The 24,886-nt window shown below is 37.6% G+C and overlaps 1 protein-coding gene across 3 annotated transcripts; it reads right to left on the bottom strand.

The window, feature by feature from the left end:
- Window positions 1–208: 208 nt before the first annotated feature.
- col28a1b (collagen, type XXVIII, alpha 1b) lies at window positions 209–20,852 on the bottom strand. 3 transcript variants are annotated; one of them, XM_055047106.1, is made up of 36 exons: window positions 20,768–20,819; window positions 20,645–20,690; window positions 19,804–20,005; window positions 17,062–17,627; window positions 16,470–16,490; window positions 16,338–16,388; window positions 15,877–15,930; window positions 15,746–15,790; window positions 15,644–15,670; window positions 15,520–15,564; window positions 15,394–15,438; window positions 12,931–12,984; window positions 11,860–11,928; window positions 11,025–11,093; window positions 10,766–10,834; window positions 10,358–10,426; window positions 10,172–10,240; window positions 9,563–9,631; window positions 9,087–9,155; window positions 7,782–7,853; window positions 7,219–7,287; window positions 7,066–7,137; window positions 6,296–6,364; window positions 6,151–6,219; window positions 6,012–6,080; window positions 5,847–5,915; window positions 5,440–5,508; window positions 5,176–5,244; window positions 4,955–5,023; window positions 4,785–4,865; window positions 4,667–4,702; window positions 4,285–4,321; window positions 3,329–3,883; window positions 2,090–2,277; window positions 856–1,138; window positions 209–749 (listed from the first exon to the last, which is right to left on the bottom strand). In XM_055047106.1, exons 3-36 carry the CDS (start codon window positions 19,970–19,972, stop codon window positions 580–582), a joined length of 3,606 nt encoding a protein of 1,201 aa, XP_054903081.1. In that variant the 5' UTR covers window positions 19,973–20,005; window positions 20,645–20,690; window positions 20,768–20,819; the 3' UTR covers window positions 209–579. The 3 variants fall into 3 exon arrangements, with proteins under 3 accessions (XP_054903081.1, XP_054903079.1, XP_054903078.1); XM_055047104.1 differs by having other exon boundaries at window positions 20,651–20,690; XM_055047103.1 differs by lacking the exon at window positions 20,645–20,690 and having other exon boundaries at window positions 20,768–20,852.
- Window positions 20,853–24,886: the final 4,034 nt, after the last annotated feature.

Raw genomic sequence — 24,886 nt, 5'->3', positions numbered from 1 at the left:
ATTTTTTTAACAATACAAGTTTAATTATAGTTTACCATAAAATCAAATGTTTAATGATTATAAAATATAAGTGGAAATTACCTAAATATTATTTTCCATGCTCATCTTTCCGATTGATTGTCAAACTGGAGGACAAGGAAATATTTAGCTTAATTTTATACTTCGGACAAACAATGATGCAAAGACAATTTCTAGAAACCATCACCTGTTAATTTAATTCATTTTATTCAATTTTTGGCAGCCTTTTCCATATTTAAAGTTTCTGTTAGTATAAATATTTCATCAACCACCAGGAGGGACTGCAGTTTTGGCAGATCCATTCTTTCCTGTGCTATAGCTTTATTCACACAATACACCAACATGTCCTGTCAACAGTACAAAGAAAACACATTTATTCATGACCATCCTCTTACAATGTAAAATTGTAATCCTTTGTTGACTTCATGGTTAGTAATGCTCATTTATTTAGTAAAGAGAAATGAAAGCACCAAAGAGGAAGTTACAGGAACAGTCACATGTATATCAGACCAAAATGTTTCACTAGTGTTTACTTGACATACATTTTTAAACCTAAGAGGATTAGACCTTAACACAGGTTTCTCTACATTTCTTCTCTGTATCAAACCGATTTTGGTTTCCTTGACAGCCGCCAAACCAGAACTGGGCGCAGGAGTTTGATGTGGCATCATAGTACCACTTCACCACGTAGTCCCGACATGGGCCTGGATCCAGGTACTGGCTGCAACCAGCTGTCAGTGGAAAAAATGTCACAGTTCTCAGGAAAACAAGATTTGGTCTGGAAAGAGTTCCTTACAGATTGAACTCAAAAACTGTTCTTCAGTCCAAATATTGTACCTGATCTCCAGGTGTCTGGGGGCTTCAGTGAAGGAGAAATCACCAAAGACGACTCTTTCTTGGTTAGAGCCCTCGTTGAAGCGCCGGCTTGTCCGTTGGCTCCAGGCTCTTGGTGTTTGGGTTTGTTTGCATCAAATGGTGAGAGGAACTCTTCTACAGGTCGGTAAAGCTCCCTGTCAAAGAAGGGGAACCTCTCAGGTTCTGAAGGATTTCTATCCTCGTCTGTGTTTGGTCTCTCGGGCAGGACCAACTCCGGCTCTAATTGGGAAGCTGGGTAACCTGGCTGTTAAAAAAATTATATTTAAATTAACTTAATAAACTGCTCATCAGCAAGTGTGAAGCCTTCCATAACGAAGGAGACTTATCTATCCATTACAGATGGGAGCAGAACCTCGTCAATATTCACTAATGTTGAAAAACAAGTTTGCAATTGTGGTGTTTCCATTAAATAAGAAACAGTTCAAATCTGATGTAGATAAATTTAACGCTGTAAGTCTGATGTAGATAAATTTAACGCTGTAAGTCTTCGTTCATCGTTTCTGCCAGTAGTAACATCCGGTTGTTTGCAGTTTTGCAAAACACACCAACTTCGATGCTGCTGAAAAACCCCAATGACTTTAGTGCAAAATATTTTTATCAAAATGAGTTTTTTTCGGCATTGGCGTGTTTTCATGAAGCAAATTTATTTTTTGGAATTCTAATTTGCAATTCATTAATTTAAAAGTGTCGGTTTCAATTTAAATGTTTATTTAACAAGTTAAATGTTTAGATTACAATCAGAAATATAGTTCTTACAATAACAAGAATTCACAAAAACATTGCCAAATTGGAATTGCAAAAATAAATCTTCTTAAATGTTTCTCTATAAAAAGTTTTTGCTCTAGGATGAGGTGGTTTTTCAACACTATTGAAATTAGTGTATTTTGCAAAAACTGTAATGGATTTTTTTGTTGTTGTTTTTCTCATCACACAAGTCATGTGATCAACAACCAGATGTTGCTACTGGCAGAAAAAAACAAAGATGATGGCAGGAAGTGGTAGGAGGATGATGTCACAGGATATTATCTAAAGATTTCTAGTGTAAATAAACATATTCATGTGTAAAATTATGTTTTTCGCCATTACTGGAATATCTCTAAAGTTTTTACACACCTTTGAAATGGAAAAGCAGCTACTCATGAGATAAAGTTGGACTATTGTGACCAAGATAAGAGAAAAATGTCCTTCTTCTTACCACTACCTTGACCCTCCTGAAGTCTCCTGGGAAAGTGGGAGTGTCTCCACCCGTCCTAAATGGAGCTCTTCCATTGTTCCCAGTTCCTTTTGGAATCCCAGGGAGAAGGAATGTGGCTACCGTTGGGGGGTCAAAGAGGCCAACCTTTCCTTCTTCGAAGACACAACGCAGGAGTCTTTTCTCAAGAACTGCAAAACCGAAAGATCAACCATCAGCCTGAAGTCAGTTGGGCTTCATTCAGAACAGCAGTTTTTGTTTTTTTCTTTTAGCAAAACTCAGTCTGAAATATTTACATCTATTTATGTTTTTTTTCCACTACACAGTTAGCGGTTAGTTATAGGAAGATCTACTCTCTGGTCCCACGATGTGTTGCAAAATGACTGTTGTATATTTTGAATGCGCCCTAAATGTTAGCCAGACATTAAAAACAATAATTTGACCACTCTTTTGACTAATTGTGAAAAAAGAAAAAAAAATCATATTTTCACCATGTTAGTCATTCATTTAAAAGTGTCGGTTTCAATTTAAATGTTTATTTAACAAGTTAAATGTTTAGATTACAATCAAAATATCTAGCTTCAAACTATATATTTAGAGACTAAACATATAGTTCAAAACTTAATACTTGCTTCATAAATAATTCTATGTTTAGTTTAAACTAAATAGTTAATTTGGATCATACCTGGCTAATTAAATATTTACCTTCAAACTAAATAAATATAAGCTATTTGGGACGGGCAAAAGTTTAAAGGAGTTGTACAAGGTGTGCTGTAATGTACCAGAGATGGCTGCTGGGCAACCATAAATGTAATTTACATAAAAAGCTAAATGTTTACTAAACAAACTAAATATTTTGCTCCAAACTTCCAACTAAATATTTACCTTATTAGTAACATATTTAGCAAAAACCAAATATTTTTCAGCTAAATATTTGGTTTATTGACAAAATATTTAGCTCGCTAAATATTTAGTTTGAAACTGAGACATTTTTAATGAATATTTTATATGGTGAAAACAGTCAAAAAGAAAAAGGAGCAGTGCATGGAAACTTCTGACTTTGGAAAAAGTTGTGCAAAGTCCTAATATCTGGCATGAACATTTTAGTGATATTAACCAAGTTGAACAGAAAACGTTTAGAGTAATTAAATGAAAGGGAAAACATGTTAGTGTTTGGAAACAATTGGTTCAAACTGTAGCTTAGTGCTAAAGGTTAAAAAAAAAAGATTATGAACATGTCACCTTTAAGCACTTTGAAGTCTTTGATCAGGAACATATAATCCTGGACAGGATCTGAGGCGATGAAGTTGAGCTCCCTCTTGAACTTCTCTGAGTTGGGGTCACTTTCATTCACAACGCCAATAACAAACCTCTCAATTTGACTTTCATTGGCTTTCAGGACGGCGCTCTCCAGGCTCACCACGTCCCTCGTGTCAGTCTGTCCATCTGTGATGATGACCGCCACCTTCCTCACACCCTGCCGTGCCGCCTCAAACATCTGGTTGGCTTTTTCGATGGCGCTGCCCGTGTAGGTTCCCTCGCCCAGGTAGTCCATGGCGTACACCGCGGATTTGACCTCGTCCGCTGTGGCTTCCTGCTTAAGGTCGACCACGACTATGTTAATGTCGCTGTAGAGGACAACACCCACACGCGTGGCGTTCCAGCTGACTGTGGTGCGGTCCACCACAGCGTTCACCAAGTCTTTGATCACTTGGAAGTTTTGAGGCCCCACGCTCTCTGAGCTATCGATGACAAAGACCAGTTCCAGAGGTTTCTGCTTGCAGGACTCGCTGCAGTCTGAGGAGGAAGAGCAGACAAAACAAAGGAGGGTGAAGAAGGTTTACATAGAGAAGAGGAAGTCACGCTCAGCATCAGCTGCGTTTCCATTGACTATAAATTTGCACAAATTGGAGATACGAAAACAAATTTGCTTCATGCGTTTTTCAATAAGAGTTTTTGCACTAGGATTAGATGGTCTTTCAGCCATATCAAAATTAGTGTATTTTTCAAACTGCAACTTTTTTTTTCACATTGCACGATATGATCAGCAACCGGATGTTACTACTGGTGGAAACCTTGAAGAAGACGACAGGAAGTAGTAGGAAATTGTGTTTTCTTGACATTGGTGGGATATTGACAAAGTTTTGCGCACATTTGTAATGGAAAAGCAGCTAATGTAGCTAAAATTAGACACTTACTGCATATCTTTCTGATTATCTCTATAATTTCAGCCTCCTGTGGGGAAAAAAAGAGCAAAGATTGATTTAAAACTAAGGTTATACACCAGGGATGTCAAAACTTTTTGCCACATAGACCACAATCAAGTGAAAAGGACTCAAAAGCAAATTAAGTTTTTCCTTCTTACCAATGAACTAAGCCGCAGCACTTTAAGCAAATGAAGTACTCAGATTTCATGATGTGTAAATTTGAAAACGTATGACAGATTACGAAATCTTTGGTTGACTGAAAATTATTTCAAATCTAAAATCTGCATAATCTTGGACCCAAAATGGCTTCAGATTAGAAGTTTGTAAAGTATTTTAAAGTATTTATGAATTAAAAATTATTTTTTACACTCACTGTTAGTCCAGGTTCCCCTTTCTGCCCCATTCTGCCCTGTCATTCAAAACAGGTCATATAAAATGAGCTATGAATTAAATACTGAACTAAAGTCAGTTCTGGTGACAAAATGCATTACCGCAGATCCTTTTTCTCCTGGCTGTCCAGTCTGTCCTCTGTCTCCCTTTTTTCCAGTCTCACCTCTGAGTCCTCTGTCTCCCTGCAGGAGCAAAGTAACACAAACATCTTCAGCTTCTTCTCACATAATTAAAAATCAGTTCTAGAACAAATCTGAGGATAAAATAGTACCTTGTCTCCTTGCAGACCTTGTCCTGGAGGACCTCTGGGTCCTGGAATCCCCTGAAATCCACGTTCCCCCTGGAAAAAAAACAAACTCCCTTTATGAGGGGTTAGAACAGAACCACACTACCTCTACAAAGGAGCTGTTTTTATTAAGATCAACAGAGTAGATGTGGGTATTTTATACAGTAAATCAGCTACCAATGTTTTAGTGTAGAATAAATTCGTACCTTTTCTCCTTGTGCACCTTCTCCTGGTAAACCTGGAAGGCCGGCGGGTCCAGGCGGACCTGGTGAACCCTACAGGAAACAAATATTTATTAATTGCAGACAGTAATCTAAAGCGGAGTCAGTGATCACATCGCAGTCATGCATCACGCTGGTTTTATATATATATTTTTTGTTTTCCCCAGACTGCATCTGTTTATAGATCAGACATAAAATCTTTTGTCTTACTATAATCTTTTTATTCTGTATTAAATGTTTACTGATTACCTTAGGACCGATCAGACCAATTCCTGGAGGTCCCGCAGGACCAGGCGGTCCAGGCAAACCCCTCTCTCCCTGAAAATCAAACAGATTTACTTAAGACAACATTTATTGATGTTTTTATCAATTAATTTGTTTTTAGTACCAAGAAACCACTTGCTGCATTCTTGTTGGTTGTGCAGGAGGCTCAACTTTTGCTTTTCAAACATGTACAGGTGCATAATTGGAACTGTACATGAGCAAAGATCATTTTTCCATTATATTTTTCTACGATCTTTTTATATTACACATCTATGGTTCTTTACATCATAGAAACATTGAAGTTTTGTAAAATATTATTTATTATATGAATTTTTTATGTAAACTTTTGTTCATGAAATCATAGACCACATGCTGTACGGTGAGACATTTACCTTGGGCCCCGGCAAACCAATGCCATCAAGTCCAATCTCTCCTGGCAGACCAGGAGGTCCTGGGAGTCCCTTTTAAAAAACGACACACATCCCAGATCTTAGTGGACTTGCCTGCAACAACAAAATGAATTAAAAAAAAATCTTCTTGAGTTGTTTGGTACTCACTGGAGGGCCGACGATACCTTCGCCTTTGGGTCCTGGAGGCCCAGGAGGACAAGGCGGCCCTCGGTCGCCCTGCAGACACAGACTTGGACTCACTCTAAAGATTTCCAGTGAAGATCATGAAAACCTGAACTGGTCTCACCTTGGGTCCAGGTAAACCAACACCAGGGTCTCCCACTGGTCCAACCGGACCCGGTGGACCTTGATCTCCCTGAACAGAAAAATAAATAAGTGAACGAATGTTTGTGAAAGACGAGAAGGTTTTAGTTTGAGAAACATCCACTGACCTTGGGACCAGAAATGCCCCTCCCTGGAGGTCCGGTCGCTCCTGGCAGTCCGACGTTTCCTGGTTCGCCCTGAGACAGAAATAATTATCAGAGGACATTTTTAAAAGAAAAAAATCATGAGATTTCACTTCTTTGTGTAACGACACTTTCATACAATGGAGTATTAGGGCCACAATTAGAAAATAAAAAATAATTCATTGTGTTCTCATAATATTATGAGAATAACAATTTTATAGTTATTTGATGATGCAGCCATAAAATAATAATGTTATTTTCAAAATATTATGTCTAGTACTTCAGCTTAAATGTGATTTATTATTATTATTTTGACTTTATTCTCGTAATATTATGACTTTATTTTCTATTGCAACTTCATCCACAAAATATGACTTTATTGTCGAAACATTACAAATTTCTCCTTATATTATTATGACTATTTTCACAATATTATGGCTTCCTCCTCATTATGTTATGATTTTATTCTTGTAATATTTTGACTTTATTCCCTTGAAATTTTATTCTTTATTACCTTTTTCTTGTGATTTATTAATTTATTATATATATATATATATATATATATATATATATATATATATATATATATATATATATATATATATATAATATATATATATATATATATATATATATATATATATAATTTTTTATTTATTTATTTTATTTATTTATTTTTTCATTTTATGGCCCCAATACGCCGTCGTGCTTTAAAATACCTTGAAAAAGATTTTTCCTTCTCAGGCTTCCCATACCTTTGGACCCGGTGGTCCCATTGGACCGGATAGACCTGGCTGGCCTCTGCTGCCTCTGTCCCCTTTGTCGCCCTGCCAAAGGGTCATCAAAATGTTTTACTTTAATCGGAAACAGACAAAATAATCCCCAACATTTTGTCCATTAATTGCCACCTTTCCGCCAGGAAGTTGTTTCCCGGGGATCCCATCAGCTCCTCTGGCTCCCGGCGAACCAACTTCACCCTGTTGTTGTTTTAAAATAAAGTCAGAATAGAATAAAGAAAAGCTGGTTTGAAATGTTCCAAACTGTGTCCATTTGGGATGCAAAGTATTAATTAATGAGTTAGTTTAACGTTGATTGATCTTATTGATCGATTAGCGATGGTCTTTCCGTAGCGTAGAGCTAATTTTCCATAATATTCTGATGCTGCTCCGTTATGCAGTTTGGTTGAATTTTCACTATTGTGTGAAAACTTTAGGATCTTATATTTCAAAACGGAACCACATAAAGTGCATTTTCCATCCCTCAACTCCTTTACTGTGCTGTTCCACTTTAGGATGACCAGCGGCGCCCTCTGCTGGATGGTGGCCAAATTACAACTCTAAAAAATAGGTCTAAAGTGGGCTTTAGTAGTTATTTGACTGGAACTACTTTTTATATGATAAACATTAATCGTAAGTCAATTAATCGTTTGCATCCCTAATTTTCACAAAAGAGAAAAGTGTTTAAATTGTACTTTTTGTCCTGGACTCCCGTCCTCTCCAGGTACACCAGGGAGTCCTGGTGCACCTGGAAATCCAGGATCACCCTAAAGAGAAGAAAAGGAGATAAACATGAAGATTAGACTCTTCTCACATTTGTTAAAAAAATATATATATATAATATGTATATTAAATATATTTAATATACATATTAAAGAATTAAGTTATGTTTCGAGCAATCAAAGTTTTCTTGGTAGTTTTGACAAAAATAAGATATTTCTGTTGGATGGTGCATCAAGTAGCTAATTTACTCTACAGATTAAAGTTAATAGTTTATGAATAGAAAAGTGTTTTAGTAGTGAGACTTGATTTTTTAATTTTTTTTTATTTGAGTTAATTGCAGGCCTTGTAATTAATCAAATTTAATTGCACTATAATTGAAAATGTACTTCTGCGAAATAGACTTATACAATTCAAAAACCATTTGTGATGCTAAAATAGTAAATAGACATTTTCCATGCAGCCATCCATCCATTTTCTTCCGCTGATCTGGGGATCCGGGGTCGGGTTGTGGAGGTAGCAGCTTCAGAAGCGAGGCCCAGACTTCCCTCTGCCCAGCCACTTGTTCCAGCTCTTCCAGGGGAATACCCGGGCGACCCGGAGAGTAATATGAACTGTTATCCGGCCCATAAGCACAAACAGCAGTCAGAACCCGCTCCCCCAACCCGTCGGCGTCTGAGGCTACCCTCTCGTCCACCGGGGTAAACCCCAACCTGCCCGGCGCCGAGATGGGCAACTCCAGAGTGGATGTCCTGCCCCTATCAAGGAGACTGGTTCCAGAACCTGAGCCATGCGTCGAGGTGAGACCGACTATTTCTAGCCGGAACCTCTCAACCCCACACACCAGCTCCGGCTCCTTCCCCACTCAAACCACGACAAGGTGGAAGCCCAAGGGGAGCAAAAAGGCATATTTATTGTTTCTAATCAGTTCATTGGGTGATTCAACCATCAGATTGGTGAAAAGTGCAGTTAAACCCATTCAGCTTCTAAGTGTTTCAGCAACCCCTTGATAATTCATGTAAAATGATGTGGATTCTGGACGCTAACATTTTCTTAGCATTTACATTTACTATGAGCACAAATTGCACACAGCAGTCTTTTCCAGCATCAGATCAGATGGTTTTTGGAAGTGAAAATGAACCCCTAGTGGGTTATTGTCAGTCATTGCTTTGTTTGGGGATTTAGCAGTTAATTGTGTTAAAACCTATGTAATTAATGAACAGAAATGAACATGTTAATGTTCCACCTGTTGTTTATTTCTCTGCTCCAGATGTTCGTACCTTTGGTCCTGCTGCTCCCACACCCCTCTCTCCTGGTGGTCCACGCTCTCCGGGGAGACCCTGATTCCCCTGAAAAATAATCAGTCAGTAAGTATTTTTAACATTACAATAAAACTGGTGTAGCAGTCTGTTTCACACTGTTTTGTTCCATCTATTAAGAGAAATGGCAGAAAAAAAGACGATCCAAACACATAAAACATACATTTCTCTGTTGTTAGGTAGACGTATAAGCTGTTGGTTCTCGTGAAAATAAACTGGAATTTGAAGAAACAAACATGGTACATTTCAGTTTGGACCATAAACAGAGTCCAGTCGAAATGTTTACCCTAATCTGAATTTCAAATCTAAAATAAATTGGCTTAATTCTCTGAACTAAATGCAGAACAATGTTTATATTTCATTACTTTGCCAACAACATGTAAATTTAACTCAGAACAAACAACAGCAACCTTTAAATCTAGACACAGAGTTCTTACCTTTTGCCCCATTAGTCCTATTCCTGGAGCTCCTCTGGGTCCTGTAAGTCCAACTGGACCCTGGACTCCCTAAGAGACAGAACATTAGGTTTACACTTTAAAAAATAAATGGCAGAAATTAAGTGGGGATTTCTGGAGGTTTTCATTTGCAGCCATTCTTTCTGAGCTATTCCACAAAACTTAAGTTAGACTTACTGAAACAAACATTCTGCATCATCAACAAGGGAGAAAAAAATATCACAGGGTTTATATGGGTGCTTGAAATCCTTGAATTTCAATGCAGTGTTTTCAAGGTTTGGAAAGTGCTTCATTTTTATACAAATTGATTCTGTAAACATAAACCAAGTGTTTATATTTCATAACATAATCACTTAAAGTACATTTTGCGTCCCAAACTATTTAGAACCATTTCTCTTTACCATTCAGGTAATGGCCGCCATCTTTATTCCTGCATCACCTGGCTGCCTTTAAGGATAACTAGTGGCGCCCTCTTTTGGATGGCAGCCAAACTACAACACTGAAAGGCAGGTCTAACTGGATGTTCTTAGTGATTTGGTAGGAATTAATCAAAAGTCAATTAGTGGTTTGCGTTCATCATTTAATTTGTACCTTTTCCCCAGGAAGTCCAATTCCTGGCTCACCAACTGGACCTTGGGGTCCTGGAAGCCCATAATTACCCTGAAAACAATGATTACAGAGGCAGCTCTGAAAAATGTGACAACTACAAGAACAAAAAACGAAAACACAATTGGAGACAGTTAACCTTAATTGATAATTAATGTTTTATTTCTGTACCTTGTCACCTTTGATCCCGATACCAGGAGGCCCGCGGTTTCCTCGTTGACCTTCAAATCCTCTTTCCCCCTGCAACAAAAATAATACAATTTAGCATAGAGTACCCACAAAATATCCAGGCTACAAATATATGTATGCTTTTACTTCTATGGCTCATAGAAACATTTAAAGTAAAGGATATTTTTTAAACTTCTCTTTTTACAAGATAATTTAGTCAAACATCACTGGGTGTTTTTGACAAGACTTTGACTTAATCATTAAATTAAACAAATCACAAATTTAATTTAATAATAAATCTGAAAAAAATACTTAAAATTGTAAATAATATCTTATGTGCTGAAAATATTTTCAGCCGTAAACATGATCAATTTGTACATTGCTGGATGCCAGCGTTGTAGAATTACCTACTTTTGGTCCTGGAAACCCTTCTCCTGGGATTCCAGGTTTCCCTTGGGGTCCGGCTGGTCCTTGAGGGCCCTAAAAGAAACACTGATCTGATAAAAACATTTATTTATACTGCTGTGGAAAAATTATTCATAACTCCTTTCTATTTTTCTGTCGACTTTGTCACTAGTGTGAGGGAAAACTAACATTTCATTGTTTCTGATGGGACAGAAATAGTCAGTGCTGCAGAAGAGCCCAGTTCAGTCGGGGTATTCGTACTCACAGGCGGTCCTGGTTCTCCTTTACCAGCTGGTCCTGTTCCACCGGGTTTTCCCTGAGTTCCCTTTTCTCCCTGTAAGCAGACTAAAGCTTCAAACTCGGGCTGATTCATCGCAATTAATCGATTGCGATTAATTGCAATCAATTAATCGATTGCAATCGGCAACTAATTTAGTACTTGATTAATCGTTAACTGGATCAAAAGACTCAAAAAATAATAATTTGCTGAAAAAAACCCAACACACTCGGAGCAGTAATGAAGCCAAAACTTTACAAAAGTTTTTGTCTGTAAAATTTTGTAACCAAAACTCCTTTAGTGTAGTTTTATTTCAGCCAGTTTAAATACTTTAAAAAGTTTCCTACTAAGCACCATTTTCTATACAATTATTAATTGGTTAATCAAAAAAAAAATAAAAAAAATAAAAAAAGACCAAATCAGCTCAGTGCCGTCCTGATGTGAAGTTGAAATGTTGAGTTTTTCACATTTTGAAGTATTTTTTTAAAGTAGCAAATCCAACCTTTGCTACAAATGATCAATTGTTCACTAAAGAAAAGCTGTGGATAAAATATTTTCTTATTTGAAAAATAATTAAATTACTTTCTTATTTGCATGTTTCAATGTATTTATAACAATGTATATATAACTTATATAAGGTTAGATGAAAAATCTCCAGATTGTGCCAATTCTATCCGATTAGTCAGCAGATCAATTGATTAACTAATCAAATCATTAGTTGCAGCCTTATTGAAGACCAAAACCTGAGGTTAAAATGCAGTTTCACGTTATTTAAAATGTTTAAAATTTAAAATGAAGTCTATAAATTGGGATTTTGTGTCACCTTGGCTCCCGGAGGACCGATCCCAAAGTCTCCTGGTGGTCCAGGTTCACCAGAATGTCCTCTGTCCCCCTGAGGGAGGCCGGGCCGCATGGTGGCAAATGAACAGAGTTGGTAAAATGTTGGATCAAATCACAACCAGTAACCACTGGTATGCACCATTACACAGAAACACAACTATTATGCCTGCTATTAATTTATAAATAAAACCTTTGAATGAATTTACAAAGTTTTTCTGTCTCCATAAATCAAAACAAACTTATTGAAAGCTTTTTAAATGCCGACTCCACATATTTCATACATGTGGATTAATCCAAGTGATTAACTGGAGAAGGAGAATATCCAAATGTGTGTTTCAAATTTTAAGAAAAAAATATTCAAAATTCATACATTTCACATATGGATAAAACATTTCCAAAACCATAACTAAACTTTTATGTTCAAAAAATATTCTAAAACATGTTTCACACGTGTAAAATATCCAAAATTAACATTTTCACATGTAAAAAACTATTAGAAAACCACTGGTTTCTAATAAAGTCTTGAATTTAACTATAGAAAATAGATTTAAAATGTTATAGAGAATGAGAATAAAGTTTGTAAAGTTTGACCTTAAGCTTTGATAAATTAAAAGATTTTAACAAATTAAAGGAATAATAGTTTATTCCTATTCTTTGTGTTTCAGTTTGTCCTTTGACACATCTCAGCAAATATGTAAAAATAAAAATAATTAACAATAATCAGCAAGAATATGATGGGCAAACCCATCTGTAGAGAGCCTTCATTCAGATCTTTATTAATGTGTCCTTGCATTGGTTTTATTATGATATTATTGTTTATTGCAATAATATTATTGCTGGACAATTTATCGTCCAGCAAAATTTGTTATAATGACAGTTGTGAAGACATATTTTTGTTCAATTTTTATTGAACAAAAATAAATTTTTATAGTATAACATATTTTGTTCTTGCCAAAAGCCCCCCAAATATTTCTAAATTGGCTTTGAAAAATTGTGCAGTCAGTGAAAAATAGTGATTCTAATCACTGAAATTAGAAGTATTATAAAGTCTTACTTTAGGTCCTGCTGGGCCTTCAGGCCCAATGTCTCCCACTGGTCCCATTTCGCCCTGCAAAAAAAACAAAAAATCTGCATGGGAACATTCTTTATCAAGTTTTTTTCCTGTGCAACCAACTTTCTTTGTCATCTGATAGAAAAAAATCGAATCAAATTGTTTATGACTGGGTTAAAAATTGTGTGTTACGTTTGGTGGCCAGCCAGCATCAACAAGCATGACTTTCATTCCAATTGATTATCAGACCATGCTGATAAAATAACAAGGCTACACCGGCTCTTTGCTAGTAGCGCAGGAGAAAAAAAGACGGTGGCCAGGTCCTTCCACTAATCTCACAGCACAAAGTCTGATCCCGATAAAGAATAACATCCTGCAAGCCTGGATTTCACAGCTTTGGTGTCGGGATCACCAATAATCCAAAACTCACATTCCATTAGTGCAGACAGGACTAAAGTTTTTCAGGTCGAATGAGTGGAAGACAGACCGTCTGATGGAGGCAAATCCTTCATGTTCTGGTTTTAATGTGGCTGCCGGAGAGCAAAATGACTGCTGTGGTGCTTGTAGTGGAGAACATGGAGACTCAAAGAACAACACAAAATCTGGAGGGGAATCGGACTCTTCTGAACGTCAGCCAGGTGGATCAGAGCGGATGTGACCTTTTGAAGACTGCAAAAAATGGTCTGCATTTTAGTGGAAATATCTAAATACACTGGAAACAAAACTAAATGTTAATAAAATGTCTTCATAGTGTGATTGTTTTGTTACCATGGGTATGCATGTTTATCCTTCAACACGTCTCAGCAAACACTTTAAAATAATTGATAATAATCAGCAAGAATATGATGGACAAACATCTTCCTGATAATCAGAACATGTGTCCTTGCTTGCATTAAATTACTAAAAAATGCTTTTGTTATAATATTATTGTTTATCGCAAGAATATTATTGCTGGACAATTTATCGTCCAGCAAAATTTATCGGGATAATTTTGGAAATATCTGAATACAATTTTATTTAAATTTAGTTTTGTTTCCAGTGTATTTAGATATTTCCACTAAAATGTAGACCAACAATACTTGGTATGATTTTGTGTTTTTGCAGTGTAAGTGGCCCTCAAAAGGTCACATCCGCTGTGATTCTGCTGCTCCACCTGGATGACATTCAGAACGGTCCGATTGCCCTCCAGCTTTGTTATTGTTCTCCACTACAAGCAAAATCTAAATACACTGGAAACCAAACTAAACTAAGTTACAAGCTACTTTTCAGCAAGATATTGTGTTTTAAATAAACAATTGCTTAGTATCGATTACGCTGGCAGATTATTTCACTTGCAATAAGACTCTTAAATTATATAATCTACCAATATTAAGAAATTATTTACTTAAAACAAGCTCCTTTATTATGCTGAAAAATTACTTGCAAGTTAGTTTTGTCTCATTTCGAGTGTATGAAGAGAATTGCAGTAGAAACTCGACCCAAAATACTTTGATAAGATTGTTTTTATTGTAGCTTAGCATGAAACGGACTGGACTAGGCTGAACGTTTATATACTACATTAAAAAACACAAACCCAGACCAAGTATTGTTGGTCTACGTTTTAGTGGAAATATTGAAATACACCTGAAATAAGATCAAAATAAGTTACAAGTAACTTTTCAGCAAGATTCTGGATTTTGTTTTCAGTCCACAATTCTGTAATATTGATGTAAAAGTATTAGTTCCACTGCAGATTATTTCCCTTACAGCATGGGAGAAACATCTTTATATAAACTAAATAATCTGCCGGTGTAACTAGTACTCTTTAAAATCAGTATTAAGGAATTATCTTCTGAATATAAACTCCTAAGTATCCTGAGCTGTCTTATTTCAAGTGTAGACATTTCCATTAAAAAGGACCAAACGTGCTAAGATATTGTGTTTAATTTTTACCTTTACACACTTTTATTGTTATTGTTATTGTTTTTGTTATTGTTATTGTTTTGTTTTTGTTTTTGTTTTTGTTTTGCAACATTCTGCCCCGTTACCTAGCAACCTCAGCCACGCCCAGCTCCGTTACCTAGCAACCAAAGTGGAGCACCAGAAATTTTGGTCAGCTGGTTTTCTCTCTGTGTGTGCTGCACAAAGGCTTCTGTTGTTGACTTACCGTTCAGAAACAGCTTTCTCCATTCTCGTTGGTTGTACAGGAGGCTCTTTTTTTGGTTTTTCAGAAAAGTACAGTTTGTATAATTGCACAATTCACACATTTTGACGTTTGAGCGTAAACGTTTGGGCGCGGCTAGCAGAAGCTTATTTGGCTTTTAAGTGATTTTAAGTGACAGAGCCCTAAAACAGGTCATTCTGAAAAGACAGCACTGACCAAAATCTGTAAAAAATGTTTTTATAGCTAATAAACATATCCTAACCTGTTCAAGAAAGCATTTAACTCATAATTATATAAAAAATTCAGACTCCTGAAGGCTCTACCTGTTCTCCTTTTAATCCTTGGGGGCCTGGAAGTCCCTCAGGTCCCTGAAAGATAAGACTTATCTCACCACAAAGACACAGCGTCCGAGACGTTCAATAAAGTATTTAAATGAACTTTAGTCATACAGTGGCACCCTTTTCTCCTGGAAGGCCACAGTCTCCTTTCATCCCCTGCAAGACAGACTCAGCTGCTTAACGTCTGAGGAAAATCACATTTTTAATTAGACAAATAAAGAACAATTTAACTTACTTTGTTGCCCTTAAAACCTGGAAACCCCTGGAAAGAGATCAGTCATAAGTGATTCTTCATGATGTTAGAAGCAGAAAGAGCCATGATTTGGTATATTTTTACCTTTGAGCCATCATTTCCTGGTTTGCCATTTAATCCAGGTTCACCCTTTGAAAACAACCCACATCACACTTAGTTGCACAGAATGAAACAGAAACCCATTTTATAAGTGCTTCTTTTTATTAAAACTTAACCTTTGCTCCTTTTTGACCCGATGGCCCTTCGTCGCCTTGGTCTCCTTTTCTTCCCTGTTCTCAGAAAAAGCACAACAATAAAAAACAACCGAGCAGTTTCCACTCTTCAAGAACACTTTGTGTAAGCTTTAAGACTGACTTTTAAAAATCTCTTTGAGAAACTACCTAAAGCTGTCATTAGTAATGTAAACAAAACTGAATAACTGTTCTATAGACCCGGGTTTTCAGAGATCCACTTGGCTATATTGCATCTTTAACTTCTCATTATGAAACATAAACATTTCACATTTGCTTTCAAAGTGCTGGGTTAAGATAATGAAAACATTAAGTATTAAAATACTTGGGGGAAAAAAATGTTTTGCAATATAAGAAAATCTATTTTATGGAATCTTGATGAAGCTTTTTGTGCGACTTCAACTGGAAACAGAAACATGTTTGTTTTTTAAAGATTGCAAACTTACAGGACTGCCTGAACTGCCTTTGTCTCCTTTTTCACACACACATGGTGGGCACTGAGAAAGAAGTAACTGTTAGTGCAGGAATTTACAAATTTAGTAGCAAATCAAAATGTTTAAATTCGTCCACAAACTCACGCCTTCTACTGCGACGGCTCCCTGCAAGGAAAACAGGACAAAGTCCGTCAGAAACAGTTTGGTTCAGTTATATTGTCCTTCACTAAATATCTATTTGTATCAAATTTTATTTAATCTCAACAGTCTTGGGGGGGGTTTTGCACAGGAGTCCTCCACAGCAGGTTCCTTCGGCCTTTACTTGTTCGAACGTCTGACTGACAGCCAGTCAGAAAGATGAGCATTGCATTTTCCTGACAATAAAGCATATTTCTGTTTTCATCTTCAGTATTTTTTGTACTTTTTTAAATGAGCACTTTCATCTTTGACTCCCAATTTTATGAATATATGAATTTCACTTGCAATGATTCACTTCCTGCTGAAGCGCCCCCTGGTGGTTGAAGAAAAATCCACAGAAAAGCCACTTGGGGCTACAAGCCGCCTGGTTCAAAACGTGGGGGAAAAGTAAAATACGGTATATTACACATATATGAGTATATCTGGCACTATCAGCATGAATTTCATTCAAGCTTGAGGTGTTTTTTGTTGTTTTTAGCTGGACGCTGTCAGTCAGACCTGGTTCCCTGTTCCCATCCCGTCTGACCTTTGCACTCACCATCTCTTTGAGCAGCTTCTCTTGCAGTTGGGGGTCCTCCATGCTGTGGACGAACCGCTCCGCGGGGGAACTTGCAATGGCCTGGAGCTTTTCCTTGTTCTCTTTCTGAAAGGAGATGTACGATAATCCGACAGTGAAGATCTTGATGCCGTGGCGCTTGGCCTCATCGGCAGCAGCAATCATGTTGGGGCTGCGGGGGTGGTCGACTCCGTCGGTCATGAGCACCGCGATCCTGACGGCCTCCTTCTGCGTTTGCTCCAGCAGCATCTTTGTGGCGTTGGTGATGGCGAAAGAGGTGAAGGTTCCTTGGCCGATGTAGCTCATGGTGTTGATTTTACTGTGGAACAAGTCCAGGTCTTTCCAATCAGCAAAACTGTGCTCCACGGACACAGAGCTGCTGTACTGGAGCGCTGCCATTCGGACCTTCAGCGAAACGCCGGTCATCTTGAGCATCGAGAGCTTTGTGCTGAACCTCAACACAAAGATCTTCTCCTGCTGGAATAGTTTAGTTTTTGCACTTTCAGAGCTGTCCACAATGAAAATCACCTCCAGGCTACAGTTACGTCCTGCGAGTCAAGCAAACGGCAGACAGTGAAGCTCTAAACGCTGAACTGGACCTACTTCCAAAAATACTTTTGTGCCAAATTACTTATTATGCTGCAACTCTCTTAGTACTTGGCAAGTAGGTTTTTCATCCTTTTCCTGGTTGATACAAAATCAAAATCTTTACATTGATGATTTTGCAATGAATGTCCAAAATCGAATCTCTGCACTGGCACAACTTTCACGTTACAAATCTGCCCAAATTTTTGTCAATGTTCTGCTGATGTTGAAAAAGACAATTTTACAATTGCAGTTTCTTTTAAATAAGAAACTCCATTAAAATCACACATGAATACATTTGTTGGTGTGATAAGTCAATAAAAAACATGCCACCCCATCATCCTCCAACTACTTCCTGTCGTCTTCTTCATTGGTTGCACCAGTGGAAACATCTGGTCGTTGATCATGTTTGTGACGTGAAAAAAGTGTTTCCATTGCAGTTTTGTGAAATATTTCAATAGGGACAAAAACCAGGATGTGCATTTTTTGATCACTAATTCATTTTGTGCTTTGCTTTAGTTATTATTTCTGTTTCAGACACTCTTGCTTTAAGCTTGATCAGTCTTCTCCAGCCATTTATTTACTTACACCTACCTTTTTATTTGACTAGTTATAGTTAGTTTATAAATTTAGATTATTTATTCCTCTCTCCTTTGTCATATTTGCTCTCCCTCAGCCTGCCTGCCTGGTCTCTCCTCTCAGCTGCTCCCTGTTTCTAACCTGCCGCCTCCAGTAATTCAGCTCCCTTGTATTTAAGCTCCTTCTTTCATTTTCTGATGAATTCCACCCCGAATTTCACATTTATTGTCATTAAGAATCTCTCCAATTTTCTCTTGTGGCTCGTTAAACTTGGGATCTTTAACCAAAAACCTTTCAGTCCCCAAAACAGACTGAATTTATTTCTTTTGGGTCCTGTCACCGACTCGCTTCAGCGGTGGGCTCAGGTTTTCTACAAGTTGCTAAAACCAAAACCTGCTCCAAAAAAAGATGTGCACTCTTCACACACGGCTTTAGATTGCATGCGCTTTAGAAAAGTAGCTGCCATCAGTTTGAACACGGTGTTGGCCTGACCTCAAAGGGATGCGCTGAAAAAACAAAAACGACATGAAGGATGTGCTGCATGTGTCGAACAAAGCCACAGGATTTCATGAAACTTACAGTATATCCTGCTGGTTCAGGACTGTTTGCTATGATATCAGTTTTGTCCTCCATTTCTGTTTGTTTGTTCTTTATTATGAGGTAAACAAGATGAATAAGGTCAGTAAGAATGAGTGAAAATGTGTAAAAATATTAGGTCAAAGATTCCAGTGCCGTCTGTTAACTTTGCACGGTGAAGTATGATTGCGACGGAAGATTAAATATTTGTGCATCACAGTTTTTTAAAATAGTCTGGATAACTTGGATCAATTGTTTTCATTAATATATTTGATAATTTCGATGGTTCCAGTGAGTTATTACCAAAGTCTGTTTTAGATTTAATGGTGGATTTATGCTGAGGAAATTTACTTTTCCAACTTTATCCCTCCTGGTCAATTCATTGAATGACATAAATGAATTATTCTGAAGTAGGTTTTGAAATTTGCGAATTGATGGTCGGGTTGTTAAAATCAGATTGAAGTGTGTTTACAAGGCGACATTTTGTTGATTCTGGTAACTTTCCATCAAAGAGTTTAAGACTGCAAAACCACAAAGTATTTTTCATTGAGTTTCTACTGCAAATATCTTAATGCACTTGGAAAAAGGCAAAACTAAATTACAAGTAACTGTGCAGCAGCATTTAGGAGCTTGTTTTAAGTCTATAATTTCTTAGTACTGATAAAAAAAGTAGGCAGATTATTTCACTTGTAACAAGGGAAAAATGTCTTAATCCAAGTGAAACAATCTGCCAATTTAACTAGTAGTTCTTCATCAATATGGAGGAATTTTTAATTTAAAACAAGCTCCTGTATCTTGCTGAAAAGTTACTTGTAAGTTAGTTTTGTCTTATTTCAGACCAGATGAAAGTTTGGAAACAAAACAAAGTCCTTTGGGATTTATTCAGTGAAAAATAAACAACTATTAAGCATGACTTTTAAATACCTACCAATAAATAAATGTTACCCCTTTTAATCTGTCAATAATAAAGTAAATGTAACTCACCTAGAGGATTCAAAGACTTCGTAACAAAGATACCGTTTCCTCCGTCGTCTTGCAGTTTGTAGTTGCCGCTTTTTGCCTCCCTCCTCCTCTGGCCGGAGGCGCCGTGCGTGAGAGCGAGCAGAAGAACCCAAAGCCCCAGGCCTCTGATTGGACTTCTGTGCAGGAACATTTTCAAACTGAGAACCTGCAGCAGGTGGAGAGACTGATACAAGAAATAAGTGTTTAAAACGCAAAACAAGCAGAGAGCCATCCATGATTGTAGATTCAGAGAATCCGGACAAAAATGGATCAGACGTTTAAATTAAGTGAAGTTAGTCCTTCATTTCATAGAACCGCAGGTAAAGCTGGTTAGTAACTAGTTACATTTACTCCATTACATCTACTTGAGTAACCATTTTAGAAGCGTTTTTACTATTCTATACTTTTTACTTTTACTTTAGTTATTTTATAATGAAGTATTTCTGCTTTTACTTGGTTAAATTTCAGGATTTTTTGCCCACTGAATGAAAAACAAACATGTTTTAACCAAGATAGACACACATCTGCAGTTTCTGTTAAAGTTTCAAAAGCTTTTTATTGAAAGAAACTGATTTTTGAAAAAAAATATTTTGCATGACCTTGTTATTTTTTGCCACTTATATAATTTACTGTCATGTTGGTCCTTAAAATCCCCAAATTTCCACTTAACTTCATAATTTGCTCAAAATAATGTTATTTTTAAATATTAAATAATTGATAATTTGATCAGTTACTCAGTACATGAGTGGACTTTTTACAAATCCTTTTTTTACTCTTATTTAAGTAAAAAAGTAACTTCTACTTGAGTAAATTTTTTGGGTACCTTTACCTGCTGATGTCAAACACTGCAGCTAAACCTTTGCATTTGTCTGCAAACAATTTAAAAAAAAAATCAAAGTTTAAACAAAATGAGAACGGTTTTAAATGGACAGGAGTGTTGCTTTACCTCATTTAGTGATGGTGAGTGACTCTTGTTCATTCATCTGAGGCTCTTCGGGGCATTTCTCTGTTCCCACAACATCGGGTCTTTATAAACCCGACCGACGTGAGCAGAGGAGCAGCAGGCGAGCTGATACGCCGTGGCGTACGGCCAACCTTTTAATCTTGGGTGAGTCACAGTAATGTTGGGCTTTGTTGTTTCAGAAGAAATTAAGAAGCTGGTGAAAATGACCCAAAATTGTGAGCGACACATTAGAAGCATTTGATGTAACTCACTGCAAAAACACAAAATCTCACCAAACATTTTTGGTCTATTTTCTAGTGCATATATATTTGTACACTTGAAATTAGACAAACTAAGTTCACTGGTTTTCAGAAGCTTCAGTCTCACTTGAGTAAAAATATGTTGAGGTAGTGCTACTTCTACTGGAGTACAATGTTTGGCTAATCTAATCTAATTATACAGATTAATACAGTTTGGTCAGATTTACCTCTGCAATAAAGATGAACATCCTGCTTCTAACTATAAGTTATTGGGCTCATCTGAAAAACATTCAAATGATGTAGTGAAAATATACTAACTTGGGATTTATTTAAATCTTTTTTTTTTTATTTCAACTAATTCATAATGTTTGTGTATTCTGCATGTTTTTCTTCTTAACTGTTTTATTGTTTTTGGATTTTGCTGCTCTAAAAATAAAGTTGACATTGATACTTTTTTTTCTATACAGCTCTGGAAAAAATTAAGAAGCAGTTTAAAATGATCAGTTTCTCAGATTTTACTCTGTATAGGTATATATTTGGGTAAAATGAACATTGTTCTCTTATTCTATGAACTACAGACAACATGTCTGTAGTTTTTATTTGCAGAAAATGAGAAATGGTCAGTTTAACCTGGAAAGACACACAGAGAGAGCGTATTAGAAAGTTTAATTGACAAATGAAAGTCTTTGGTGCTCGGACCCAGGAGGAAGATGTTGTGCTGGTAACCGCTGTCAGCTGGGTATGAAGATTAAAGACGTCTTCCCCCTTTGAGACCGAACGGATGTTGAAGAAGCCTTGAGCTGAAGGTCGAGAAAGGCTGCAGCTCGGCCGAGGAGCAGAAGCAGAGAAACAGCTGGACCTCATGGAGGGAGCTGATGATTGGAGGAAACCGTCACCGATAGGTTGGAATGGAGCCACATGAAGAGACACTTGGCTGAGCAGGTGAGATGAAGTTTGAATTTACGCTTCGGCTTCATATAAGAAAAGAGGCAGTGCTTTCAGACCTCAAATAATGCAAAGAAAACAAGTTCATATTCATTTGGAAACAACAATATTAATGTTGAAGAGTTCAGAAATCAATATTTGCCAGTATGTAATAAACTAATACTCCTACTAAACAAAGCAGTCAAGCTCAGTTTATTATTCAGTTTTAAATGTTTTCTATCTGAGTCTTTGACTTGCACCATTCACTCCTCCTGGATGGGAACACAGAGACAGTCGGCGTTAGTTTGCATTGTCTACTTTTAACCGCTCCGTCATACACACGGTGACAGAGGAGAGGAAATCTGCCGTTTCAACTGCATTTTGTGGACTTCCTGATAGTTAAGAATTACAACAGTCCAGTTTTAAAGCAACAAGTACATGGACTAGTTTTTATCATCATTTCTGGACAGGATGTTTCTAATTTTGGAAATATTATTATGCTTATTATGGGATTTAAGTCGGCCAGAACAACATTGAGGTTCTTTATTTAATGCCGTCAAAAAGCAAATGATTGAGAAAGCTTGTAAAAACCTGTATTTGTTTCAGATAATATTCACGACATTGAGTTTTCTAAAAAGGTCTTGGATTTTTTTTTTTTGTCAAATTGGTCGCATGTGGCGCCCTCTAGTGGTGATCCCAGTGCTTTTAGTACATGCAAAGTATTTCATGTTATACAGACAAAATAACTCGGAATTATTTGTAAGTATTCATAAATTTCAGAATTTTCAACAATTATTTATTTAAGTAACGTACTTAAATAAATAATTTAAGTTCTGCTGAATCTATAATTCAAATGAATCTATAAGATTCAGCAGAGCTGCAGTATTTTAAAAACATAATATTTTTTCTTTCATCAATATAGAATAGTCTGTCTAGAAACAAATAGACGAGATACAGCGCAGTTTATGAAATGCACACACATTTTTATTCTGTAAAATATTTAAGTGTAGTTGGAAAGTTTTATCTTCACAAGCAAACAACAACAAAAATCCTTATAATGTAAGTTTTATCACAATGTGTGTTATTATAAAGGATCACTGCTCTTATTTGAGAAATATTTATCTATCATGCTGTATGGGTAAAAAAAAGGATTTTATATATATATATATATATATATATATATATATATATATATATATAAAAAAATTCCCTTCTCACCCACCGCGGGTGGTTCTTATCCTCTGAGCTCGGGTCCTCTACCAGAGGCCTGGGAGCTTGAGGTTCTGCGCAGTATCTTGGCTGTGCCAAGGACTGCACATTTCTGGACTGAGATGTCTGATGTTGTTCCTGGGATCTGTTGTAGCCACTGCTCCAGTTTGGGGGTTACTGCCCCCGAGGGCCCCGATGACCACAGGCACCACTGTGGTCTTCACCTTCCAGGCCCTCTCCAGTTCTTCCCTGAGGCCCTGTATTTCTCTAGTTTCTCGTGCTCCTTTTTCCTGATGTTGCAATCACTTGGTATTGCTACATCTACCACAACGGCTTTCCTCTGATGTTTCCACTACGACAATGTCTGGTTGGTTCGCCATTACCATTTTGTCTGTCTGGATCTGGAAGTCCCACAGGATCTTAGCTCTGGCGTTCTCCACCACCTTTGGGGGTGTTTCCCACTTTGATCTTGGGGTTTCCAGTCCATATTCTGCACAGATGTTTCTGTACACTATGCCTGCCACTTGGTTATGTCGCTCCATGTACGCTTTCCCTGCCAGTATCTTGCACCCTGCTGTGATGTGCTGGACTGTCTCAGGGGCCTCCTTGCACAACCTACACCTTGGGTCTTGTCTGGTGTGGTAGATCTGGGCCTCTATTGCTCTGGTGTTTAGGGCCTGTTCCTGGGCTGCCAGGATGAGGGCCTCTGTGCTGTCCTTGAGTCCGCTTTTTCCAGCCATTGGTAGGATTTACTGATATCAGCCACTTGGGTTATTTGCTGGTGGTACATCCCATGTAGGGGCTTGTCCTCCCATGATGGTATCTCTGGCACCTCAACCTCCGTTCCCTGTTGTCTGAGACATTCACTGAGCACATTGTCTGTTGAGGCTTTGTCCCTGATGTATTATGGATCTTAGTTGTTTCGTCCTGGACAGTGGTTCTCACACTCACTAGTCTCTGCCTCCTTCCTTGCGGCTCGTGTACAGTCTCAGGGTGCTGGATTTGGGATGGAACCCTCCATGCATTGTTAGTAGCTTTCTGGTCTTAATATCTGTGGCTTTTATCTCCTCCTTTGGCCAGCTAATTATTCCAGCAGGGTATCTGATTACTGGCAAGGCATAGCTGTTTATCGCACGGATTTTGTTCTTGCCATTGAGCTGGCTTCTCAGGACTTGCCTTATTCGTTGGAGGTATTTAGCTGTGGCTCCTTTCCTTGTGACCTCATCGAGGTTGCCATTTGCTTGTGGTATACCTAGGTACTTGTAACTGTCCTCTATGTCTGCTATTGTTCCTTCTGGGAGTGAGACCCCTTCTGTGTGGATGACCTTCCCCCTCTTTGTGACCAGCCGACCACACTTCTCTAGTCCGAATGACATCCCAATGTCCGTGCTGTAGATCCTGGTGGTGTGGATCAGTGAGTCTATGTCTCGCTCACACTTGGCGTACAGCTTGATGTCATCCATGTAGAGTAGGTGACTGATATTGGCCCATTTTTGAGTCTGTATCCGTAGCCAGTCTTGTTGATAACTTGGCTGAGGGGGTTCAGGCCTATGCAGAACAGTAGCGGGGACAGAGCATCTCCTTGGTATATGCCACATTGATGGACACTTGTGCAAGTGGTTTGCAGTTGGCTTCAAGGGTGGTTTTCCACAGCCTCATCGAGTTTGCAATGAAGGCTCTCAGAGTCCTGTTGATGTTATACATCTCTAAGCATTCAATGATCCAAGTA

Source organism: Poeciliopsis prolifica, unplaced genomic scaffold, assembly GCF_027474105.1.
Source record: "Poeciliopsis prolifica strain line A6 unplaced genomic scaffold, Auburn_PproV2 SCAFFOLD025, whole genome shotgun sequence".
NCBI lineage: Eukaryota > Metazoa > Chordata > Actinopteri > Cyprinodontiformes > Poeciliidae > Poeciliopsis > Poeciliopsis prolifica.
This window is presented reverse-complemented; position numbering and strand designations above follow the sequence as displayed.